This window comes from Barbus barbus (genome assembly GCF_936440315.1).
Source record: "Barbus barbus genome assembly, chromosome: 33".
In the NCBI taxonomy this organism is placed as follows: Eukaryota; Metazoa; Chordata; class Actinopteri; order Cypriniformes; family Cyprinidae; genus Barbus; species Barbus barbus.
The window spans coordinates 26,529,510-26,550,011 of record NC_136761.1 but is presented as its reverse complement, the minus strand read 5'-3'; the positions used below and the strand labels follow the sequence as shown (position 1 = coordinate 26,550,011).

At 38.8% G+C, this 20,502-nt stretch overlaps 1 protein-coding gene across 1 annotated transcript; it reads left to right on the top strand.

The window, feature by feature from the left end:
- Positions 1-6,624: 6,624 nt before the first annotated feature.
- LOC306852937 (D(1) dopamine receptor-like) lies at positions 6,625-7,704 on the top strand (the record flags this gene model as incomplete). Its single annotated transcript, XM_079390050.1, has 1 exon — positions 6,625-7,704. One exon carries the CDS (start codon positions 6,625-6,627, stop codon positions 7,702-7,704), a length of 1,080 nt encoding a protein of 359 aa, XP_079246176.1.
- Between the last annotated feature and the right edge of the window lie 12,798 nt (positions 7,705-20,502).

Here is a 20,502-nt window from a genome sequence, read left to right as displayed (position 1 = left end):
AGCAGGGGACGTGGACGGTACAATATAGCCTTGATGGAGGGCTTCCTCGATGTACTCCTCCATGGCCTTCTGTTCAGGTAGTGAGAGGGGATAGATCTTTCCTCGTGGTACAGGCTCACCCGGAACCAGGTCAATTGCACAGTCCCATGGCCGATGCGGTGGAAGTCTGGCAGCTCGCTGGGGGCAGAAAACGTCACTGTAAGAAGAATACTCAGAAGGGATATCCACGGATCTTTGATCCACCGGACTCTCGATAGTGGTGGCATGTAGGGGAAGTGAAACGGTTGCCCAATGAGTAGGTCGAGGTAAGTACGGGAAACATTGAGGGAAACAGGACGAACCCCACTTTAGCACCTCGCCAGACTTCCAGGATAATATTGGATTGTGTTTCACCAGCCAGGGCAGACCCAAGATGACATCAACAGTTGCCTCTTCCAGTACCAACAGGTGAATGAATTCTTGATGGAGTTGCCCTACGCGAAGCTGCAACGGTCCAACACAATTCTCAACAAGATTGGGAGTGAGTGGCATACCGGTTATGGACTGGATCTGGTAAGTGGTCTTTGTCGCGGCGATCGGGAGGTCGAGCCTTCGACAGAGATCGCCGGAGATGAAGTTCCCGGCCGAGCCGGAGTCGAGGAGGATGGTAACTGGGAGTGGAGTAGAGTCTATTATCAGATGTGCATTGGAAGTTAAAGGGTTCATCTTGGGAAAGGTAGGTTGGATGCCACTCACCGCAAGTCGAGTAGGACGTTGTGGGCATGATGAGATTCGGTGGTTTGGGTCACCACAGTACAGACACAGGTTGTTAGCGATTCTTCTTTGTCGTTCTGAGGGGGACAAGCGAAACATGTCTGTCTGCATGGGTTCCGGTGAGGGTCTGGCCTCTGGCTGGGAAGTTGGAGGAGTAGCAATGGCAGATGGTGAGGGAGTATCAGAAAGACATGCCTTCATACGGTTCGAGCAGCGGATGGCGAGCTGTATAAACTTCTCGAGCCCATAAGTATCATCATAAGCAGCGAGATGTAACTTCAACCGGGGGTTTAAGCCTTGTCGGAAGGCAGTAAGTAGTGCAGGCTCATTCCAACCGCTCGTGGCTGCCAGGGTGCGGAACTTCAGAGCGTGTTGATGGATAGTCGATGAGCCTTGACGTAACTTAAATAATTGTTCGCCTACCGATGAGTCCCCCGGTGAGCTGCTAAATACTTCTCTGAAGTGGGCGAGAAATTGGACATAGGAATGTGTTGCGGGACCGGCTTGGCTCAGGATCGACTCGGCCCAACTGAGGGCTGGTCCCCGGAGCGAGGTGACCACAAAGGCAATTTTTGCTTGATCGGAGGTGAACATCTGAGGATGCAGATCAATATTTAGTGAGCATTGTAACAAAAAGCCATTGCACTCCTCGGGATCACCTGAGAACGGCGCTGGTCGGGCCATGGGACTGGCGAACATGATCGGCGAAGAAGAGCTGAATGCGGAAGTGGCTGGAGAAGGTACTGGAGCTGGTGCGGGAGGAGAGGTGGAATGAGTGAGGATCCTCTTGAGTGTGTCGACAAGTTCCTGGAAGGGATCAGCTGTACTCATGATGTTGCTGTCCAGGTCCGATCTTCTGTAATGAACTTGTCAGACACAGCAGGTTAGTGAAAGAACAAAGGTGTTTAATAGTGAATCTGGAATCGGAAGAACTGAGGGGTTGGTATTCTTGAGATGAGTAGAAGTCAATGGAGTTACAGGAGACCCGTGAGCCGGGATAAACTCAGTCACTGTGTCTTTGACAGGGATGATGACAGCGGGAACCTCCAGCGTGCAGGGGAGTGCTCTGTGTGCCGTGATACGTGTCCAGTGAGTGGTAACCACAACAGTGTCCGTCGTCGAGCGTCTGGATCTGCGGATGGGGAAGATGAAGAGGAGCAGAACAAGAGGTAAGTTTCAACAGGTAAGTATCGTCAGGTAGTATACTCAGCTATGAGTCTTGAGAGCGTCGGTCCTTGTATGTTACAACAAGATCGGACACTGTTGTGATTGAGGAGAGTGCTTTTAAGTGTGTGGTGATTGTTCGCTGATGAGGTGCAGGTGCGGGTGATTAGAACTCTGGTGACGTGGATCGTGGCAATTGGTTGAGAGGAAAGCCTGGTCGTTCTCTGACATCTATATTAGATAAATGATGAGTTAAATACCATTGATTATAAACTTGCTATCAAATGCTTCATTCTACTGGTCATCTTCAGCACGCGCAGCTAAAAACAGAAATGCAGAACATTAATCAGTCATATACATAACGTTATAATGACAGCACTATTGTAAAAAAAAAGTGAATTCTTAGGGTTTCGCTGACGTTTAATGCTATCTTTTAATCAAAACATAAAACATTATTTTTGTATCTGTGAGGTGTCCGTAACACATTTTCCCTGTGTGTTAACTCAATTATGACTGTCGAATGTCTGAGTTGACTCTTTAATGTATCCCCCGTCCCGCCCCCAAACATATGATTCGAAGAGAAATCAAGGTTTATTTATTTAAGAAATTAGAGTGAAAAGAGTAGGGAGGCGGCGTACTATAACTACTGAGTTTTAGATCACTCATTTTAAAAGAAAATAGTTTTAAATTCACCTTATTTTTCAACGCAGACGTAAGCCGTTTTCTGTGAATGTGTGAGACTTCCGGTTCATTAGCCGCTGTAGGGAAATAACACGTAAATGGTAAAACTGTTTGCACTACAAACCAGTGTGTTCATTATTAAAATAATACATAACTAATACTTAACATAACTAATCACTTAACATTTACATTTATGCATTTAGCAGACGCTCGTACATTGCATTCAAGTTACAGTTTATCAGCTCTTGCCTTCCCTGGGAATCGAACCCATGACCTTGGCGTTGCTATCTGTAGAAAGAAGATAGTTCCTACATGAAACTGCTCACAACACATTTGTGGATTACCACAAATGACCACATTAAAGAACAACATTACCTCGAACAATCAAGCAAGCTAGGGGTTCTTGGTAGCATCACAGTCCCTTAACCATCAGTGGCTGTAGCACAAGGCTGCAAAATAATATATCAATAGAATAAGAGTTTAATAAGACTCGACTGTTAATAATCTGTAGGTATGGTAGCACAGTCAAAATTTGCGCACAAATAATCCCTTACCTTTATCGATTTATCATTTTTCAGTTGACGACGCAGACAACGGCTGCTCGGTATCACACACCAGGGAAGAAAAATATGATGAGGCCCAGTTAACGTTACTCATTTTAGATGAATTTCCTCTACCTTTGCCATAATCCACGACACTATAATTTCTCTGGCTGATAATAACGATCATAAGGCCATTTTACCTTACATACAACTTTATTCCCGAGTGGTCACCTCTGTGGAGAGAACCTACACAGGGAAAGAGATCGCTGTTAGCGCTAAGAAAAGCTAAAGTTAAGAGATAATGACATTTTTTCCCTGAAACGAGGCTCCAAATTAGCTAATGTCTTAGTTAGTTACTCACATAAAACGGTAAAATTACTACAACCAACGTCTGTTTATGGTTTAAAAAAATGGCGTGCTCAAACCTATATGTGCAAGCTAACCGCTAACAACGCGACAACAGAACCTACAACTATTTGGTTAATACTTTTAAATTACATGCACATGAGGGGTGTGGGGATGATATAGGTTTTACTGGTTTCCAGCCCCCAAAAAATGTGTTATCTACCAATACTTTCAGATTTGTTGCTTGAGATAAACTAAGTCAGACAGCGGCAAACAGTGATGACTGAAAGAATTCATACATGTCAGGCGTTGTTTTGAAACGGCAGGAGCAAAAGCAGCTGGAGCTTGTGTAAAAGCTCTCAAGACTCCAGACAGATTGTCTGCTTTGAAGCTGTGATTTATGGGCTGCTGGTGGCCAAATCTAAACTCACAGATCAGCGTGTCTTTGATGATTTTTCAAGTGTCCACCTTCATCAATCCAACCTGAGAAACCAGTAGCCATGTCTGCATTGATCTGGATCTGATCTTGAAACAGACTGACCTTAATCAGGAAAGAGCCGCAGAGGGAAATGATATGTGTCAGCATGCCTTGTCATCTTATATACTGAGGCTTTAAATATCAGTATTTCTATTTAGAAACCTATTTTTCTCTAAAACATATTTGTTTTCTTATCAAGTCTAATAATCAGCATTCAGGGAGCAGAAACTCTACAACCAAGTACATTTGGTTCTTAGGAAATGGATCCTTTCTAAGTTTCAGTGACTGATGTGATTATAGTAATAATCAATTTAAGCATTCAGTGATGGTGCACATCATGAGACTACCAATGAATTTGATATGCACAAGGATCAATATTTAAAATTGTGCATGTATGCTTTTAAAACAGTAAAAGTTTTTCAAATTTATTGTAGAACGTTGCATCAAAAATGCATTGTCAGAATAAAAGGAAAAAGTCACTTTTAAGAAAAACAATATTTATTGGTAAAGACAATGTGTGTTTTTTTCTGACAACCAATGCTCGTTTTGAGTCTTTCAAAGCACTGCAAGATGAACCAAGTTGTTGCATAAAAAAAGACACAGGAAAAAGACAATTGTATAGCCCATTATAGATCTAATGCATGTCTCCTCTTTTAAAAGTAACCTGTTCTTAGGTTGAATAAACCAGTTAAACAGCATTCATCTTGCTTTGAGGTCAGTTTAATATCTACTCATGATCTAGCTTTGTTGCATCAAACCCACCAAAAGGAGTCTTCGTCATCACAAAGGTTTCTGTCTCACAGTTGCACTAAATTGCAGATTTGATCAAATTTCAAGAGCATACCCTCTTTCAGTGAAAAAAAAAATCTTTGCATAGGACTTTTTATACTATCTTCCATACCCTCATCATGCCCGTTTATACTCAACTTTTTGAAAATATAGATTTTTTTTTTTTCAGAAGACATTGTACATTAATCATTACATAAAAAGTGCATCTTGCTATTTATTTTTTCCAACAATTTTGTGTGGAAAACTGATGACCGGCATACAACATCATTTCACACTATACTTGCCTCCAAACTGCATTACATATTTAAACAATAATAATAATACAAACAATACAATCATAAATACATTAGGAACAATAACAGTGCAAACTACTCTAGGAAATAATCCACACTAAATAGGCTACATTCAGGTCTTCAGTATGACTCACTACTTAATCATACAGAGGCATTTCACTGTAACAAATGACTAATTAGGAGATTAAGCCGGACTATTATCAGTATTTTATCAGATAAGATCATTAGTTGAATATTTTGCATGCATCAGAATATAGCTAGGAAATATGCTGTGCTGGCTTTATATCTTGCTAAAATAATTTTGCAAACATTTAGTAACCTAATATGCAGAAAATAGCATTTTAATAACGAGTCTTTGAGGAGGACCTCTAACAAGTGACACTGGATATTAATAAGAGCGTAATGTAAAAGCATGAAGAAACGCATTTGGTTAGTAGGCTATGGGACTCCCCATTAGGTGGCCTCGTTGACTTGATTTAACTTGTAACACCTGACAATCCAAATATGAGAGTTTTACGACACATTTCCTTATTTCAGGTTAACATCAACAGTAAATCACTCCAGTGAGTGAGTGAATTAATGAATGCATGAATTATCAATTCATTCATGCAGTAGCCTACTGAAGAAAAAAGTACAACAATGATAATCAAACGCAGTCATGCAATTCATAGCCTGAGCATAAAATAAAGATTTAATTAAAAACATGGATCATGAATCGTTCAAGTTCAATCGTAACATGAGAGCGCATCGCGCACGTGCGCTGAGCTTCACTGTGACTCAATGCTGTTCTCTCTTTTTTTTCAGCACAGTCTCTAAAACCGGACCTACTGTTAGAGTAATTTCTGAAGCCCCTCGGGCTCTGGCACGACGCATCTCGGTGTGAAGTGTGTTTGTCATGTCACTCGGCGTCGGGTCTCACCGATCTAGACGCGCATTCGTCACGTTGAACGCATCCCGAAGGAATAACGGTGCGCGAGAGTCATTCACCGAGGACGCTCACGAAACAACTTTTCCTTCCTGTTTATTCAAATGAATCGCTTTTTGTTTACGGAGAAGACAGGTCAAATAACAAACAGTGCAACATTATTCGGATAAATGCAGAAATAAACGCTTCAGTATCATATAACAGGTGAGTTTAAATGTATTTGTTCGTTATTATAAATAATATATTATGCATTTACTCTCTTAATATTAGTTTGGTGTTTTTGTTGACACACAGAAATGCAAGAACAGGTTATTCCTCTTTGCAATCTGAAACGTGCCTCTTATAGCACAAGGACTACATGATCTCTACAAGATATATAAGGGAACTCTGGATGGGTGAGTAAAAACTGTGCAGACTTTGTTTCGATGGATGCAGGATGCTACAACTATATTGTTATGTTTCTCTGAATGGCATGCCAGTATAACTGAACTGAACCTGAAGGACTTTATTGGCACCGGAATGCAGGACAGTGTTTTGTGCAATGGAAATATGAACTTTGGTGTGAAAAAAGCCCTTACGTGAGGTGTGACACGTCTTGCTCAAACACTTCATGTCTAGTTCTCATGATGCAGTGAGAGATATTAGCTGGCAGTGATGGATTTGAACTTGACGGTCATTGACAGCGGCTTCGTGGAAAGCGACCGCTCCACGCGGGTTCTGACCGGTTGCTTTCTGTCCGTTCTAATCCTCTCCACTTTGCTCGGGAACACACTGGTTTGTGCAGCTGTCACAAAGTTTCGCCACCTGCGCTCTAAAGTCACCAACTTTTTTGTCATCTCGCTGGCCGTGTCAGATCTGCTGGTGGCCATTCTGGTCATGCCCTGGAAGGCTGTGACAGAGGTCACAGGCTTCTGGCCCTTCGGTGCGTTTTGTGACATTTGGGTGGCTTTCGATATCATGTGCTCCACGGCGTCTATCCTGAACCTATGCGTTATTAGTGTGGACCGATACTGGGCCATTTCCAGCCCGTTTCGCTACGAGAGGAAGATGACTCCCAGAGTGGCCTTTGTGATGATCAGCATTGCTTGGACCCTGTCCGTTCTCATCTCCTTCATCCCGGTGCAGCTCAAATGGCACAAGGCTCAGCCGATAAGCTTTCCAGAGGTCAATGCGTCTCGCAGGGCTCTGCTTACGGACAACTGCGACTCCAGCCTCAACCGAACGTACGCCATTTCATCCTCGCTCATCAGCTTCTACATTCCCGTCGCCATCATGATTGTAACATACACTCAGATTTACAGAATCGCCCATAAGCAAATCCGACGGATCTCGGCTCTGGAAAGAGCTGCGGAAAGTGCCAAGATCCGCCATGACAGCATGGGCGGCAGCTCCAACGTGGATTCGGAGAGCTCCTTCAAACTGTCCTTCAAAAGAGAGACGAAAGTCTTAAAAACGCTGTCGGTTATAATGGGGGTTTTCGTGTGCTGCTGGTTGCCCTTTTTCGTCCTGAACTGCATGGTGCCGTTTTGTAAGCAAACATCGGCCAGTCTCCCTTGCATCAGTCCAACAACGTTTGATGTTTTTGTCTGGTTCGGATGGGCCAATTCGTCTCTCAACCCCATCATATACGCCTTCAACGCAGACTTTCGCCGAGCCTTTGCCATCCTTTTGGGATGCCAGAGACTCTGTCCGGGAAGTAATAGCATGGAGACACCTAGCCTGAATAAGAACTGAAAAGCAATGTCACGCCAATCCTTTGTCAAGGAAGGCAGGGGGGAAAAGGATTGGGGATTAAGACTTTGGGAAGAGAGCACTCCTGCTGTGCTGGAGAGCAGGGGAAGTGGCTGCGAAGTCCCTTAAGCGAGGCTAAAGCTATACTTCCCCAAAGAATGACACAAGGGTGGTCTGTGCGTTCCCAATGTCTTTTACAGACAATGAACCGATTATTGAATCCACAAGTGACTTGCAATGTTTGATCAGAGGAAATGTAGATGTTTCTTTGAATGGGGTCTTGTTTATTTTAAAGAAGCTGTACAGTAATAATGTTAAAGTGCTGGGCAAAACTGCAATACAGTGGAACAAACATTGTGTATTTAATGCAAATGTGTGGAGAATATGTCCATTATTCCATAGGAAATATCACTGAATAAATGACCATCTCAGTCATTTTAAATAAAATTCAGTGTAATCTGAATCTAATACATCGCTGCTTGATAAATATCTATCTCATCCTCTCCACTCTCATTACATTTCCTTTACGTCTTGCCTTATTCATGAGACTTCACATTTTTTTTCCAAAACAAGAGGGCAGATGGTCAATCATGAGATTGCCGTCCCATTATTGCCATAATGAACATGTATATTGTTCTGTGGTACTTGTTCTCTTCAAAGCCTCTGATTCATTATTAAACTGTGAAAGCTAAACACCACGGCTAGCAGAACAGATGGCTGTGAAATAAAAATGCAGATGTGGCAGAGCGCTCATTTACGGTCATCAAGTAATAGATACGTTATTGTTGAGATTGTAAATATGTTCTGAAAGCGTATGGGATCCTCGGTCCCGGTACAAAATAACACTAGATGTGATGCAATGTGTCACGTGATAACGTGGAAAATGAAACGTGGAGAACCTCAGAACGTCTGCAGCGAACTGAATGTAATTAATTGTGATGAGTCTAATTATGTGGTCGGTTTTATGGTATTTCACAAAACACATCATTTGGTGCTGTTACTTGTATTTCAAAGTACTGCATTTATTGTGGTGTTTAGAGAGAGACACTGATTCAGTGATGTAGCATTACAATGTTGAAGTAGAATTAAGTGATGTTTAACTTATTTGGCAACTGATGAGAAAGTACACATGTAAAGCAAACATCATGGTGTTAAAGTTCTTAAATTAAAAAGTGTTTGTTTGTGAGCATTGTGTTTGTTGAGCTATGCAAAACCTGCTCTAGAAAAGACATCTCTGGATTAATAATTCCTCTTATTCTTCACTTGATGAAACTTGAGTAGGAAATAATAACAGACGGCAAGAACCGTGGCTCTCAACCTCTGAAACTTTCATTTGTTCCCATCAAGCTGTCTTGACACTGTGCAAAGCTGGCATAAATAGAGATAATAAGCTCAGGCTCGGCTCAGAGGAACTGGGGAGTCAACTTGTTTTTGTTTGCCAGCCTCCGTGAATGTGTAAGAGTCAAGCTCTCACAGCAGGGCCCTCAAAACTGACATTCCCACTCTGCCTCAAATACAGCACTCTCATATCAGACACAATAGGAAGCATATTGGATGAGTTATTTAACAGTAGACGCTGTGCTTAAGATCCAGTAACAGCAGTGCATGAGTCATCACTGTCATTTGTTGCTGTACGCTATGTTTTGTTTGGTCTATGTCAGCCGAGAGGAATCAGTGGGGCCACTGTGTAATTAGTGTAACGAGGAGCATTTGTATTGCATAGTGTACTTATGCATACTTAAAGGACGGATACCATAGGTGTGTACATATATTCAATTTACCAGCCTCAGAAATAAAACCATTTGTAGTTGTTTAGTCTTCAAATATGCAGATTATTCATAAAAATAGCACTTTTTTTTTTTTTTTTAAATGCTTCGATGCTTTAGGAGATGTGAGGTGCTTTTAGGCTAACTAAATGTTAGCTTAACATTGTTTGTAATGTTAAGAAGTGCAGCCATCTGTACATTTAGGCCACATTGAAAAATGTATGAATGTCACTACATTAGAAATGCATCATGAAAGATACAGTGTCTGGAAATAATACAAAAATGATTCTAGAGACTGACTCATTTTGACTGAAATCAGCAGGTGTCAAGGTTGTTTTTCGAAGACGTGCGAAGTCATTTCTCCTCAAGTTCACACAGGTGTCCTAACAGAGTAAACCACAGGTGTAGAGAATCAAATAACTATATAAACGCAATCCACTAATGCTTCACAGCCAAGAAGTGTCAGAATATGTTACTGAATTCATTTTGAACAGTACATCCATTGTTTCAAATGTAACTATTTGTATTTAAAATGTTATGCTTATGTAAACTGTGCTTGTGCTTTATTTCTTTCTTTAAGAAGAATTCCACTTGCTTTTGTCATCTAATGCCACAGCATTCATACATTTTTTAAGTGTAACCCAAGTGTCCAAATACTTCTGTGGTCACTGTAGTAGCCTTCAGAATAATTGGTTACCGATGACCTCAGAGACAGGAAGAGGCCCCTTAGAGAGAGACTTGCATAAGCAGTCTATTACCACAACTTTCCAAAAATGTCAGTTTTGGGTGAAAAAAGGGGAGAATCATAACTGTGTTTCTCCATGTCATTGAGGAATGTCCCTTAACGGACATGTAAAGACAGGTGGATGAAATTGGAGAAATTTGCCACACGCTCCACATTCTCATCTGAATGATGGAAGTGCAATCAGTCCTTTAGATTAATTCTATCCCCTCTCATTTAAAATGTATAGGCTGAATCACAACTGCTACTGTATGTATTACCAGAACTAATGCATTCCTAATAGCTCGCATACAATTTCTGGGACAGATTAATAAGTAAAGGGTCACAAGCATGCAATGTGTCAACAGATCCTCACACCCAATGACAGATCTGCACGTTTAATGTCAGAGGCTACAGTGACTGCTGTACATGATGATGTTTTAATGCTATAGCACACGGGTGAGTGATGTTTTTGTTTTCGTACAGCCGTTTAACCTGTCACTCAACCTCCACCTTGTTAAATGAGGAGCGTTGGATACGTTAGTTGGAAGCAGCGGCCAGAATTATCCAACCTTATTACAAAATAAAGATGTGTGTGTGCGGCCTGTTGGGAGCAGTAACACATTGTACCGCTAAAATAAATCTCAGCAGCCATCAGGCAAACTCTGCATTAATCCATCCACCTAATCCTTGCAGTCCATTCACATGTCAGGCCCAAACGGTGCACCCACTTTACCAAAGAAGCCCCTGACTGGGATTTAAGAGTGAGTGAGTAAATTCCTCTCCAAAAATGAAAACATGCTCAAATTGTGTTAGAGAGATTATGCAAAATCAATTGACAGAAGCTGTATAAACTGTGTTGACAATGGTTGAAAATTGAAAAAGTGCCAGAGAATATGGATGAAAGTCCACTACATATTACAGTGCGTGGAAGTAGTACTTAGTTTTTTGGGAGTTTTTTCTTTTTCATAAAGTAAACAATGGTTTTAAAGATTATATATACATGGGGATTATCTCTTAAAGTGAAGACTTAATTTAATAATCCTCAAGAAACGGCTAAAGATAGATCTCCTTCATCTACACTTGCCCTCTCTATTCTATTTAACTACTTGTTAAAACTACTTTCTTTTTATTTATTATAAATAAAAAACTTGACCCACTGAAACGAATGTTTTCTATTTCTATTCTATCTACTTGTTTTCTGTTTATTTATTTAAAAAAATAATAACTTGACCCTCTAACACTCTCATGTTTGAAAATGCATCTTTGCATAAATCTATAATCTTTAAAAACATTAAAAATCAACCTAAATAGTTCAAAAGGACTTGCTTTAAGGTTTTTTGCTTCATTTTTTTAGCCGAATAGTACAAATCCAACATAAAGTGCTGCAGTGAGTTTTTGTGCCATCTAGTGGTTTAGAGAGAAACAAAAAGAATAAATAAATAAATGCACCTTTTATTATAAAGCAACAGTTCACTCAAAGCATAGAAGAAAATTGCTGAAAATGTACTTAACCTCAGGCCATCCAAGATATAGAGTTTGTTTCTTCAATGCAATATTATGAATAGAGATCCTCATATTTTAACCGTAACCAGTGGTTTAAGTTAAAACCATCTTACTGATGAATTTGTTACAAACACAGATTTTTACTTCTCCAGATGTTAGCTGATGGACTGGAGTGGTGTGGATTATTGTGATGTTTTTATCAGCTGTTTAGACTCTCATTCTGACGGCACCCATTCACTGCAGAGGATCCGTTGCTGAGCAAGTGATGCAATGCTACATTTTTCCAAATCTGATGAACAAACAAACTCATCTTGTATGGCCTGGGGGTGAGTGCATTTTCAGCGAATTTCATTTTTAGGTGAACTTTTCCTTTAACCTTGTTGTCTGCTGTGATTTTGTGAGTTAAACCAAAACGCTTAAGTTGTATTTTTATTATCCCTTGCTGAACTGTGACCTACTTGATACGGTTTGTGCCCAGCAACATGTTAAGTGTGAGAAATGCAGAATGAAGCCAGGCATAATGATCGTAATTTGGATTAGAGGTTGATGGTTTGGCCTTTCCAAAATAGGATTGCCTATTGAAGGACGGAGTCGGGGGAAGCTGTGTCATGTTTGAATGGATGCAATGCTTATGCACTGCCCTTTAGGCCTGTTTTTGAAGTGTGGCCTGTCCAATCTGACTAATCTCATCACATCACTGACATTCGCGGACAGATGCCCTCTATCAACAAAACAAGACTCCCGCCTCGCGCTGAGCAGATGAAAGACTGAAGAACTTAGGTAGATAAAAGTGAGCGAGCAAATTAGTTTTCTTTGCATTCCCCTCAGAAAAAAACACAAACTGGCAACATACAGGCGGAACTGAAGTGCAGCACCTCAGCGGTGAACGGTGCTAATTCCCAGATCGTGAAAGACGACGTTTCCTCTGGAGCGGTTTGGATGCCGTTCAAAAGCGCAGGGCACAATTAAACATGACTGAAATTTCCACTCGCTGCCAACAATTAGACCTCCAACAAGGGCATCCAGCTCTCAAATGATGCTGCGGCGCATCCGACTCACCTTAGGGAGCACCTGAAATCCACAGCTGCATGAGTCAGGCACAACATAACGCTGATGCAAGTAACAAAGCGACACAACAGAGCTGAAAAATATGCCAGTTCAAGAAAGATATCACATGCTTACAGAGTTAAACAATCCCCCCTGCTTATGGCATTATAAGTGCATTGAGCCTTTCCTCTTCCATCCAGAAGAATAAAGCTAAGATTTGAGTCTGGCCTCGCCGAAGAAGCACTAAACAGCTTTAAATAATATCGCACTGGTGCCCACGGTGAAGTAGAAATTCTAGATTCACAAAGGAAACAACAAATAGCAGGCTAAATATGGCCCTGTTCCTGGGAGCCGGCCGACCCCCTCTGAAAAGGAAGAGTCAAACAAACTCAGCCGCAGCTGTGTAGGGTTTTACATCCTGAATATTTCATATAGTGTAATCCAGAAAATGACTTCATGAACAACAAGGGCTTTTAGTCTTCCTCAGTTTTCCCCTTTTAGATACACAAGTCTAAAAATCTGAAGGTTGCACTTAATTTTAGGGTGTCCTTGATACAGTGTAATTATACAGTTAATTACTGAGAATTAACAGCAAGTACTTACTTTAGCGTTAGGACTAGGGTTTGGTTAATGTTATTCACAATCATCAATAGTTTACTGTTATTAGTAAAGCAAGTACCTGTAACAAGGACACTGTAAAATTAAATGTTATCACGTTTAATTATGAATGTCTTTTAGTATTATTTGTATTATATTTTGTATTAATATTTTGATTTAGTCTTCACTTTGATATTTTCTGTTTTCATTTAAAAATTTGATTACTTTTTTGTACTTTTGTTATGTGCTTTTGTCATTATTTATATATATTACTATTAAGATTTAATATAATTTTATTTCAGTTTTCAGTTTTCGATTTTAATTTAGTGCTTCAAATTAAACTTATTTCGGTTAGTGTCCATGGCAACATTTCTCATTTTCATTTAGCTTTTCATCTAATATTTATGTTTTATATCAGTTAACATAAATGTTTTCAGTAGTTTTAGTTAATGATAATAACCCTGATTAATGCACTGGAAATTGCCATTGCTTATTGGCATACTGAAAATTAGAGATGCAACTCTAAAATATGAAACGGTAATACTAATCGCCAGGACTTTTATCGTGGTTTTATCGTTTATTTCATCCCTAAAATCCTGATAAAATGTTGATTGATTTGAATTTTTTTGTAAAATGTAAACTTAAACTGCAAAAGTCTTACAAAAGCAACTTTATTCCAAAATGATCACTAACCTAAATCATATAATGTGCTGTTTTCTGCTATTATGTAACCTTGTGTTAAAAGCCATTGGGTCTCTGACCTTGTAACACAGATTAAGTGATCTGCTTTAAAATCTAGTCTTCATCTTCAACTTTTTAGTTTTTGTTCAACAAGCTTAGAAGCCTTTCCTTTTTGATAAAAGCAAGAAAATAGGACGTATCTTCTACAGTCCGGCTGAGAAATTGATGACTCACTCAAAACAAGAGCAACAGCTTCCAGAAGAGGACAAAAATAAATATGAAACTGAAAACAGCTGCATGAACCTCCCTCGGTTCAGACAAGAGCAAAGCACACATCTATGCGATTTGTTCTTGCAGTATGTAAATGATCGAGATGCAGAGGCAGAAACGGTCACACCATTCTCTCTGTATTCATTAGTTTGATGAATCCAGTTTATCCCATCAGTCAAAGAGAATCAGTATGCATTGACCGTCACTTCTCCAATCCTAATACACACTGAAGCAGATGCTGCGGCGTACAAAATCTCCTCCAGCATTCCCACCGTCATCATATTCAAACACTCCCTCACAGAGAGGTCAAAACTCACTGTACTTGTTATTCTGACCTTAAAACACACAGCCTTTGGGAACACAGCATGTATACATTGAATCGCACCCTAAAAATAGTGTTTAGTTGAACCACGGCAACAATCTGTGTCATTTATACAGATCACATGTTCTCAGTGCTGAGGTGTACACTAAACTAAATTCACCGGTCGCGGTTGAAGTTATTTAAAGCTGCTGTATTTATAGCTCGCTGGCGTTTTTTTTTCTTTTAGCACTTTTGCATTGCCAGTGAAATATTTATAATGGGCCCAACCTCTAAGCTAAGACCTCTCAACCTTGCACATGGGGGAAAAAAAGCTCCACTTCCAGCCAGGGATCAAAGTCACTGAAGTGCAAGCTCTCGTTCAGCCAAACAATGTTCACACCATTGGCATCAGAGGACCGTAACTGGGTTGTTCTACATCCTGTGATGGAGAGTCATAGGGACGGCGATATAACATTCTCAGACAGTAATAGCCACGGGGGAGAGCTGTGATCCACAAAGAGTTGGATGGGAGGATGTTCCTCTCTCTGTGTGATTGTCTTCAAATCTGACACACTTCAGCCTAAGGCGGCGGTTCTTAACTGGTTTTGCTTCAGGACCCCGGTTTTATATTGGACATTGAGTGATGATGACCCAACACGGTAACGTTTGACAAAAAAATGAAGTGTACAAAAACATTTGACATTTAATAGTTGGCTGGTAACACTTTATAATGGCTGGTTCCATTATAATGAATAACTACATAAGCAGTGTTGGGGGTAACGCATTACAAGTAACGCGAGTAATGTAATCAGATTACTTTTTCAAGTAACGTAAAATAACACACTACTTTTTAATTTACAAGAAAATTAAAAGAGTTACTTTTTTCCCCATTTATCGACTGACAGTTCTCTTGTCCCCATGTTGGAACATGATGTTATTGTTGTTCTAGACTAAAAAAAAAACAGATTTAGTATTCATCAAAATGAATTCATCATAAAACTCAGAATATGACGCAAACCTGCAATAATTAAATATGTTAAATAACACAAATGCATGTAATCCCATTTTATTAACCAATGTCTTTGCTGCTGACCGTCAACCATACTGAGCAAAAATGACTTTAGGTAAACTAACAATTGTGCTTCAATATTGTTTTTATTGCTGAAGAGTGTTGAATCTTCTTCTCCTGTACAGACGTGAATTTACTTTTCCTTCAGAGGTTTATTCATTACACTTTTTGGTGTGAAAGGGCTTTTACATTTGCTATAAAAGTAACGCAAATGTAACGTAATGCATTATTTTCCATAAAAAGTAACTAAGTAATGTAATTAGTTACTTTTTTTAGGGAGTAATGCAATATTGTAATGCATTAATTTCAAAAGTAACTTTCCCCAACACTGTACACAAGAACACACAATTAACACAATATTAGCACTTTAGTAACTACTAGTATCTAACAAGAGAGTAAGCAAGTAATAGTGCTTAGTTGAATGTGGTAGTTCACTATTAGCTAATCATGACCTACTATTGTTTCATACCTCCCCAAGAACTACTGTATATAGGTTCATAATAATATTAATAATGCATAATGTATAATTATTTTTAAAGTGAAGGTCATGGTAACCCACTAGTAATGACTCGGGTATGACCAATATCTTCAGAAGAAATTACTAATAATTTGGATCAGTTTTAGTGAATAGCATGATAATACTCTAGTCATTTAGTGTTAATGCTCCTAATCTATGGAATTCGCTACCCCTTACACTTCATCATTTTTCTTCTTTGTCTACCTTCAAGACTCAGCTAAAAACATATCTCTTTAATTTGCATTTTTAATAATGTGGCTATATTTGGCCTTATGTGTTTGTATTGTCTATTTGGGTGTGCAAATGTTTTGTATAGCACTATGTAAAGTGACCTTGAGCAATGGAAAGGCACTCTATAAATAAAACTTAATGACTTAAATCATTGTAAGCTTTTGAGGGTTTTTTAAAGTACTGGATAGTAATTATTCAGGTGTTACCACATCCTTTTAGATCAGTATTCTAAAGTGATAACTCCCTAGTAATTACTGAAGTCATTGTAAACTTTTTAGTTTTTTGTAAGGTTCTGGTTAGTAATTAATTTTGCTAGATTTGGTAAAATCATTAAATCATTACCAGTGGTTTACCGTAATCTTCACTTTAGTATACTGATCCAAAATTAGTAGTTCCTTTAGAAGGATTTGGTAATACTTACTTGTGGGTTACATGATATTCACTTTTTAATTGACATGAATTATGAACCTGTATACAGTAGTTCTCGGGAGTAGTAATTTATACATGTAATCTGGATTATGTAATCAGATTCCAAAATTTTAGTACTTGTAATTAGTCTAGATTATGTTTTAAAATACTCATAATCAGATTAAAGTTACTTTTTATGGATTACATGATTACATGTTTTGAAGGGGTTAACAAACTTTTGACCTCAAATATTTCCTTGAAGTCCCCCTGAGATTTAAAATTAATATTTCAGTAATTTAACAACTCATTTGCATGTTCTGTGATGTCTGTTAATGGTCGTACATTTTATTTTCCTTTGTTTTTGTAACAATAATCCTATTTACATCTAAAAGTTATGTCATAATCCAAAAGTAGTCAGAATACAATACCTAAAATGAGTAATCAAGATTACATTACAGGCTTTCCTGTAGCTCAAATAGTAGAGCATGGCGCTAGCAACGCCAAGGTCATGGGTTCAATTCCCAGGGAAAGCAAGAGCTGATAAAATGTAAAAACTGTAACTTGAATGCAATGTAAGTCGCGTCTGCTAAATGCATAAATGTATAAATGACTACAGTTTTCAGCATGTAATTTGTAATCAGTAACTACATTTCGTTAGTAATCTACCCAGCACTGTTCATTTCTAAATGTGGCTCTTTCCTGACGGTTTCATTACACACATTATGGCCAGGTGAGCCTGTATTTAATGGCTTTTCTTTTCTTTGTATAATTTTATAGTTTATGGTATTTGAGGATGTCACAAAAATCACGCTTGTTGGCTTCTGCCTAATTTGGCTATTACTGATGAATTTGTGTCAAAATACAGAAGAGTTGAACTGGCCACATTGCCTTTGATATGTTCTATTTTAAAGGTGCAGTAAGTGAATCTGAGAACAACTGATGAAAGTGGAGCGGTCCAAGCAAAACACACTTCTAGCCAATCACCAGTAAGGGGCGTGTCCACTCGTGATGGGGGAGGTGCCTGTGTTGCATTGCAGGTTTGTGAATCTGGGACAGAGTTAAGCAAAAGACATAAAATGTTCAGTAATATTAATGATTTAACAGCATTGACAATATTTTATGAGAACAACAAACTAAACTGAGCTGAATAATGATACGTTTGTCGTCCGTGGAGCTATTTTACAGCTGAATCAGCTGTTTCATAATTGATGAATTTTTCAACTTCAATCTGATTTGAATTAACATTAAATTGGCTCGAGCTAAATGATGATTCTGTAGCCTTCTGTAGAGCTGCTTATTGCTGAATTTCATAATTGATGAACTTTAGTTATTGAACTGAAATTAACCGACACTGAACTGCCTTGAGCTAAATTATGACACCATAACCTATACAGCAGGATATCGGTATTGTATAAAGCACTATAAATAAAGTGACTTAGCTATTAAAAAGCGCCACTACTGTTTAAAACATTTCTGAAAGAAGTCTCTTATGCTCACCAGGAGATTTATTTGATCTAAAATAATGTGAAATATTATTACAATTTAAAATAGCTGCTTTCCATTTGAATATATTGCAAAAATTGTGAAATGTAATTTATTCCTGTGATGCAAAGCTGAGTTTTGATCATGATCCTTCAGAAATCCTTTGAATATGCTGATTTGCTGCTCAAGAAGCATTTATGATTATCATTATCAGTGTTGAAACAGTTGTGCTCCTGCATATTTTTGTCAAAACCAAAAGAACAGCATTTATGTGCAATAGAAATCTTTTGATAAATGTAATGCATCCTTGCTGAATAAAAGTTTTAATTTCATTTTTAAAAAGATGTTTGAAAAGCAGTTTTAAATTTTCTGCTGTTTAAATATTAGTACGTACGCTTGCACCAATAGCATTTTGCTTAGTGCATATAGAAACAGTTGCTTCACACAAATCATAAACAGAAGTAATATGCAATGCTGGGCAGAGTTAGTGAAAACAGTCTTCGCCTGTGTAGTGTAAACAGACACTGCCCTTACTATTTACAATAGTATTATTTTCCCCTGCGGCCTGCGATCCTATCAGAACACACCTACGACCCATTTTTGATTCCCAACCCACCGACGAAGAATAACTGGCCTAAAGGATATTCAAATGAATATCTTTAGCCACCTGACTTTGTGCTAGTAGTGTTTAATGATTGTCATAATGAGCTCAAAATGCAAATAAAGCCAAGCATCGGCGGCACCATAACTAGAGAGAGAGATCCTCCTGGAGGATTGCTTTCAGACAGCCTCATTCCCCAGCCGTTAAGAGGCCGAATAAAGTGATTGTTTCATAAAACACACCTGCTCAAGGGCTTTGAAGCGAGATAAAGGGATTTCCCATAATGACACCATCTGAAATAAAAAGAGTGTTTCATTTCAGCCTCTGGAGTACTGGAGTCACCGTGTGCTCAGATATGACTCTTTTTGTGCTCTTCTGTAGCTGAAAGATGGATTTCCATTGTCTTCCTCCATCTAAATGTGACATTTAATCTCATTGGGACGAACTGAACTGGGGTTTTTACCACATTGATGTAAACAAAGAGTAGAAAAAAAATCACATGCACATGCATTTAGGCAGACTTTTAATCATTGAATCATTCTATGAGCCAGCCTCTTGTTTTGAGTAAGCATGTTCCTCTGAAGCCTAGTGAAGAGGAAAACACAAAGTCTGAAGTTTGTTTCTCTCAGACTGGTTTTGCTGCATGCTCCTGTGAGCAGAGAGATGACTGAGCCGCTGGTTATGTTGGCAGGTGTGTGGATCTCAGCACAGCAGCATCGACTGGCGTCTTTTCCTCCCCATCAGAGCCATTGTGCTCTTTGTCAATCACTTGTGCGCTGCTTTGAGCAATTACCACAGTTTATTCCACCCTGGACCCACTTCACATATTTTGTGTAAACACTGTGCACAAATAATTTGTTCAGAAGACGGAAGTTGGAATTGTGTGTCTATATAAAAAATGACACATGGGAGATTTATTCACAAATGCAACCTTGAGCAGGTAAAAACATTGCACGAGATTATACTTGTGTCACATAAAATATACCCGGGGTCAGATGTCTCTCCATTCATATTGCTTTTTATCTCATCTATTTATTACTCTTGTAAAACAAAAACAAAATCACTCAAATGTACTGTATACTGTATATAATTTATTTCTAAGTATCTCATGGGAAATGTAAACAGACTGCCTTGTCTTTATTTTCTCAAATAAATTGCTACACCTAGTGGGCAAATATAGTTAAAACACCAACATTTTACACTGCTGGCATATCACAACAATTTGGACTGTATAAATGAAATAATTCTGTATAGCAGCATATAGGAAGCCAATATTTTATTTTATTTTATTTTTTTTACATGTGGGACTTTTATGGGAAATGACTTTTCTGCAGATGTGAATATATTGTTAAACACAATATCTGTAGATGTGCCATGTAGTTACTTTGTGTTATTTATTATAATAAATGAAAGCATTTTAATTATATTTTAGCTTCAAGATAACAGATCCAACCTTGAGAAAGTAAAAACATTGCACAACTATGTCTGTGTGTGACATAAAATATACCCGGGGTCACGATCAGATGTTAGTGGTAATATATCTTTCCAGTCATATTTCTTGTTTTCTAGCATTATTTCTGTTGTGAAACATAAAAATCGCTTTG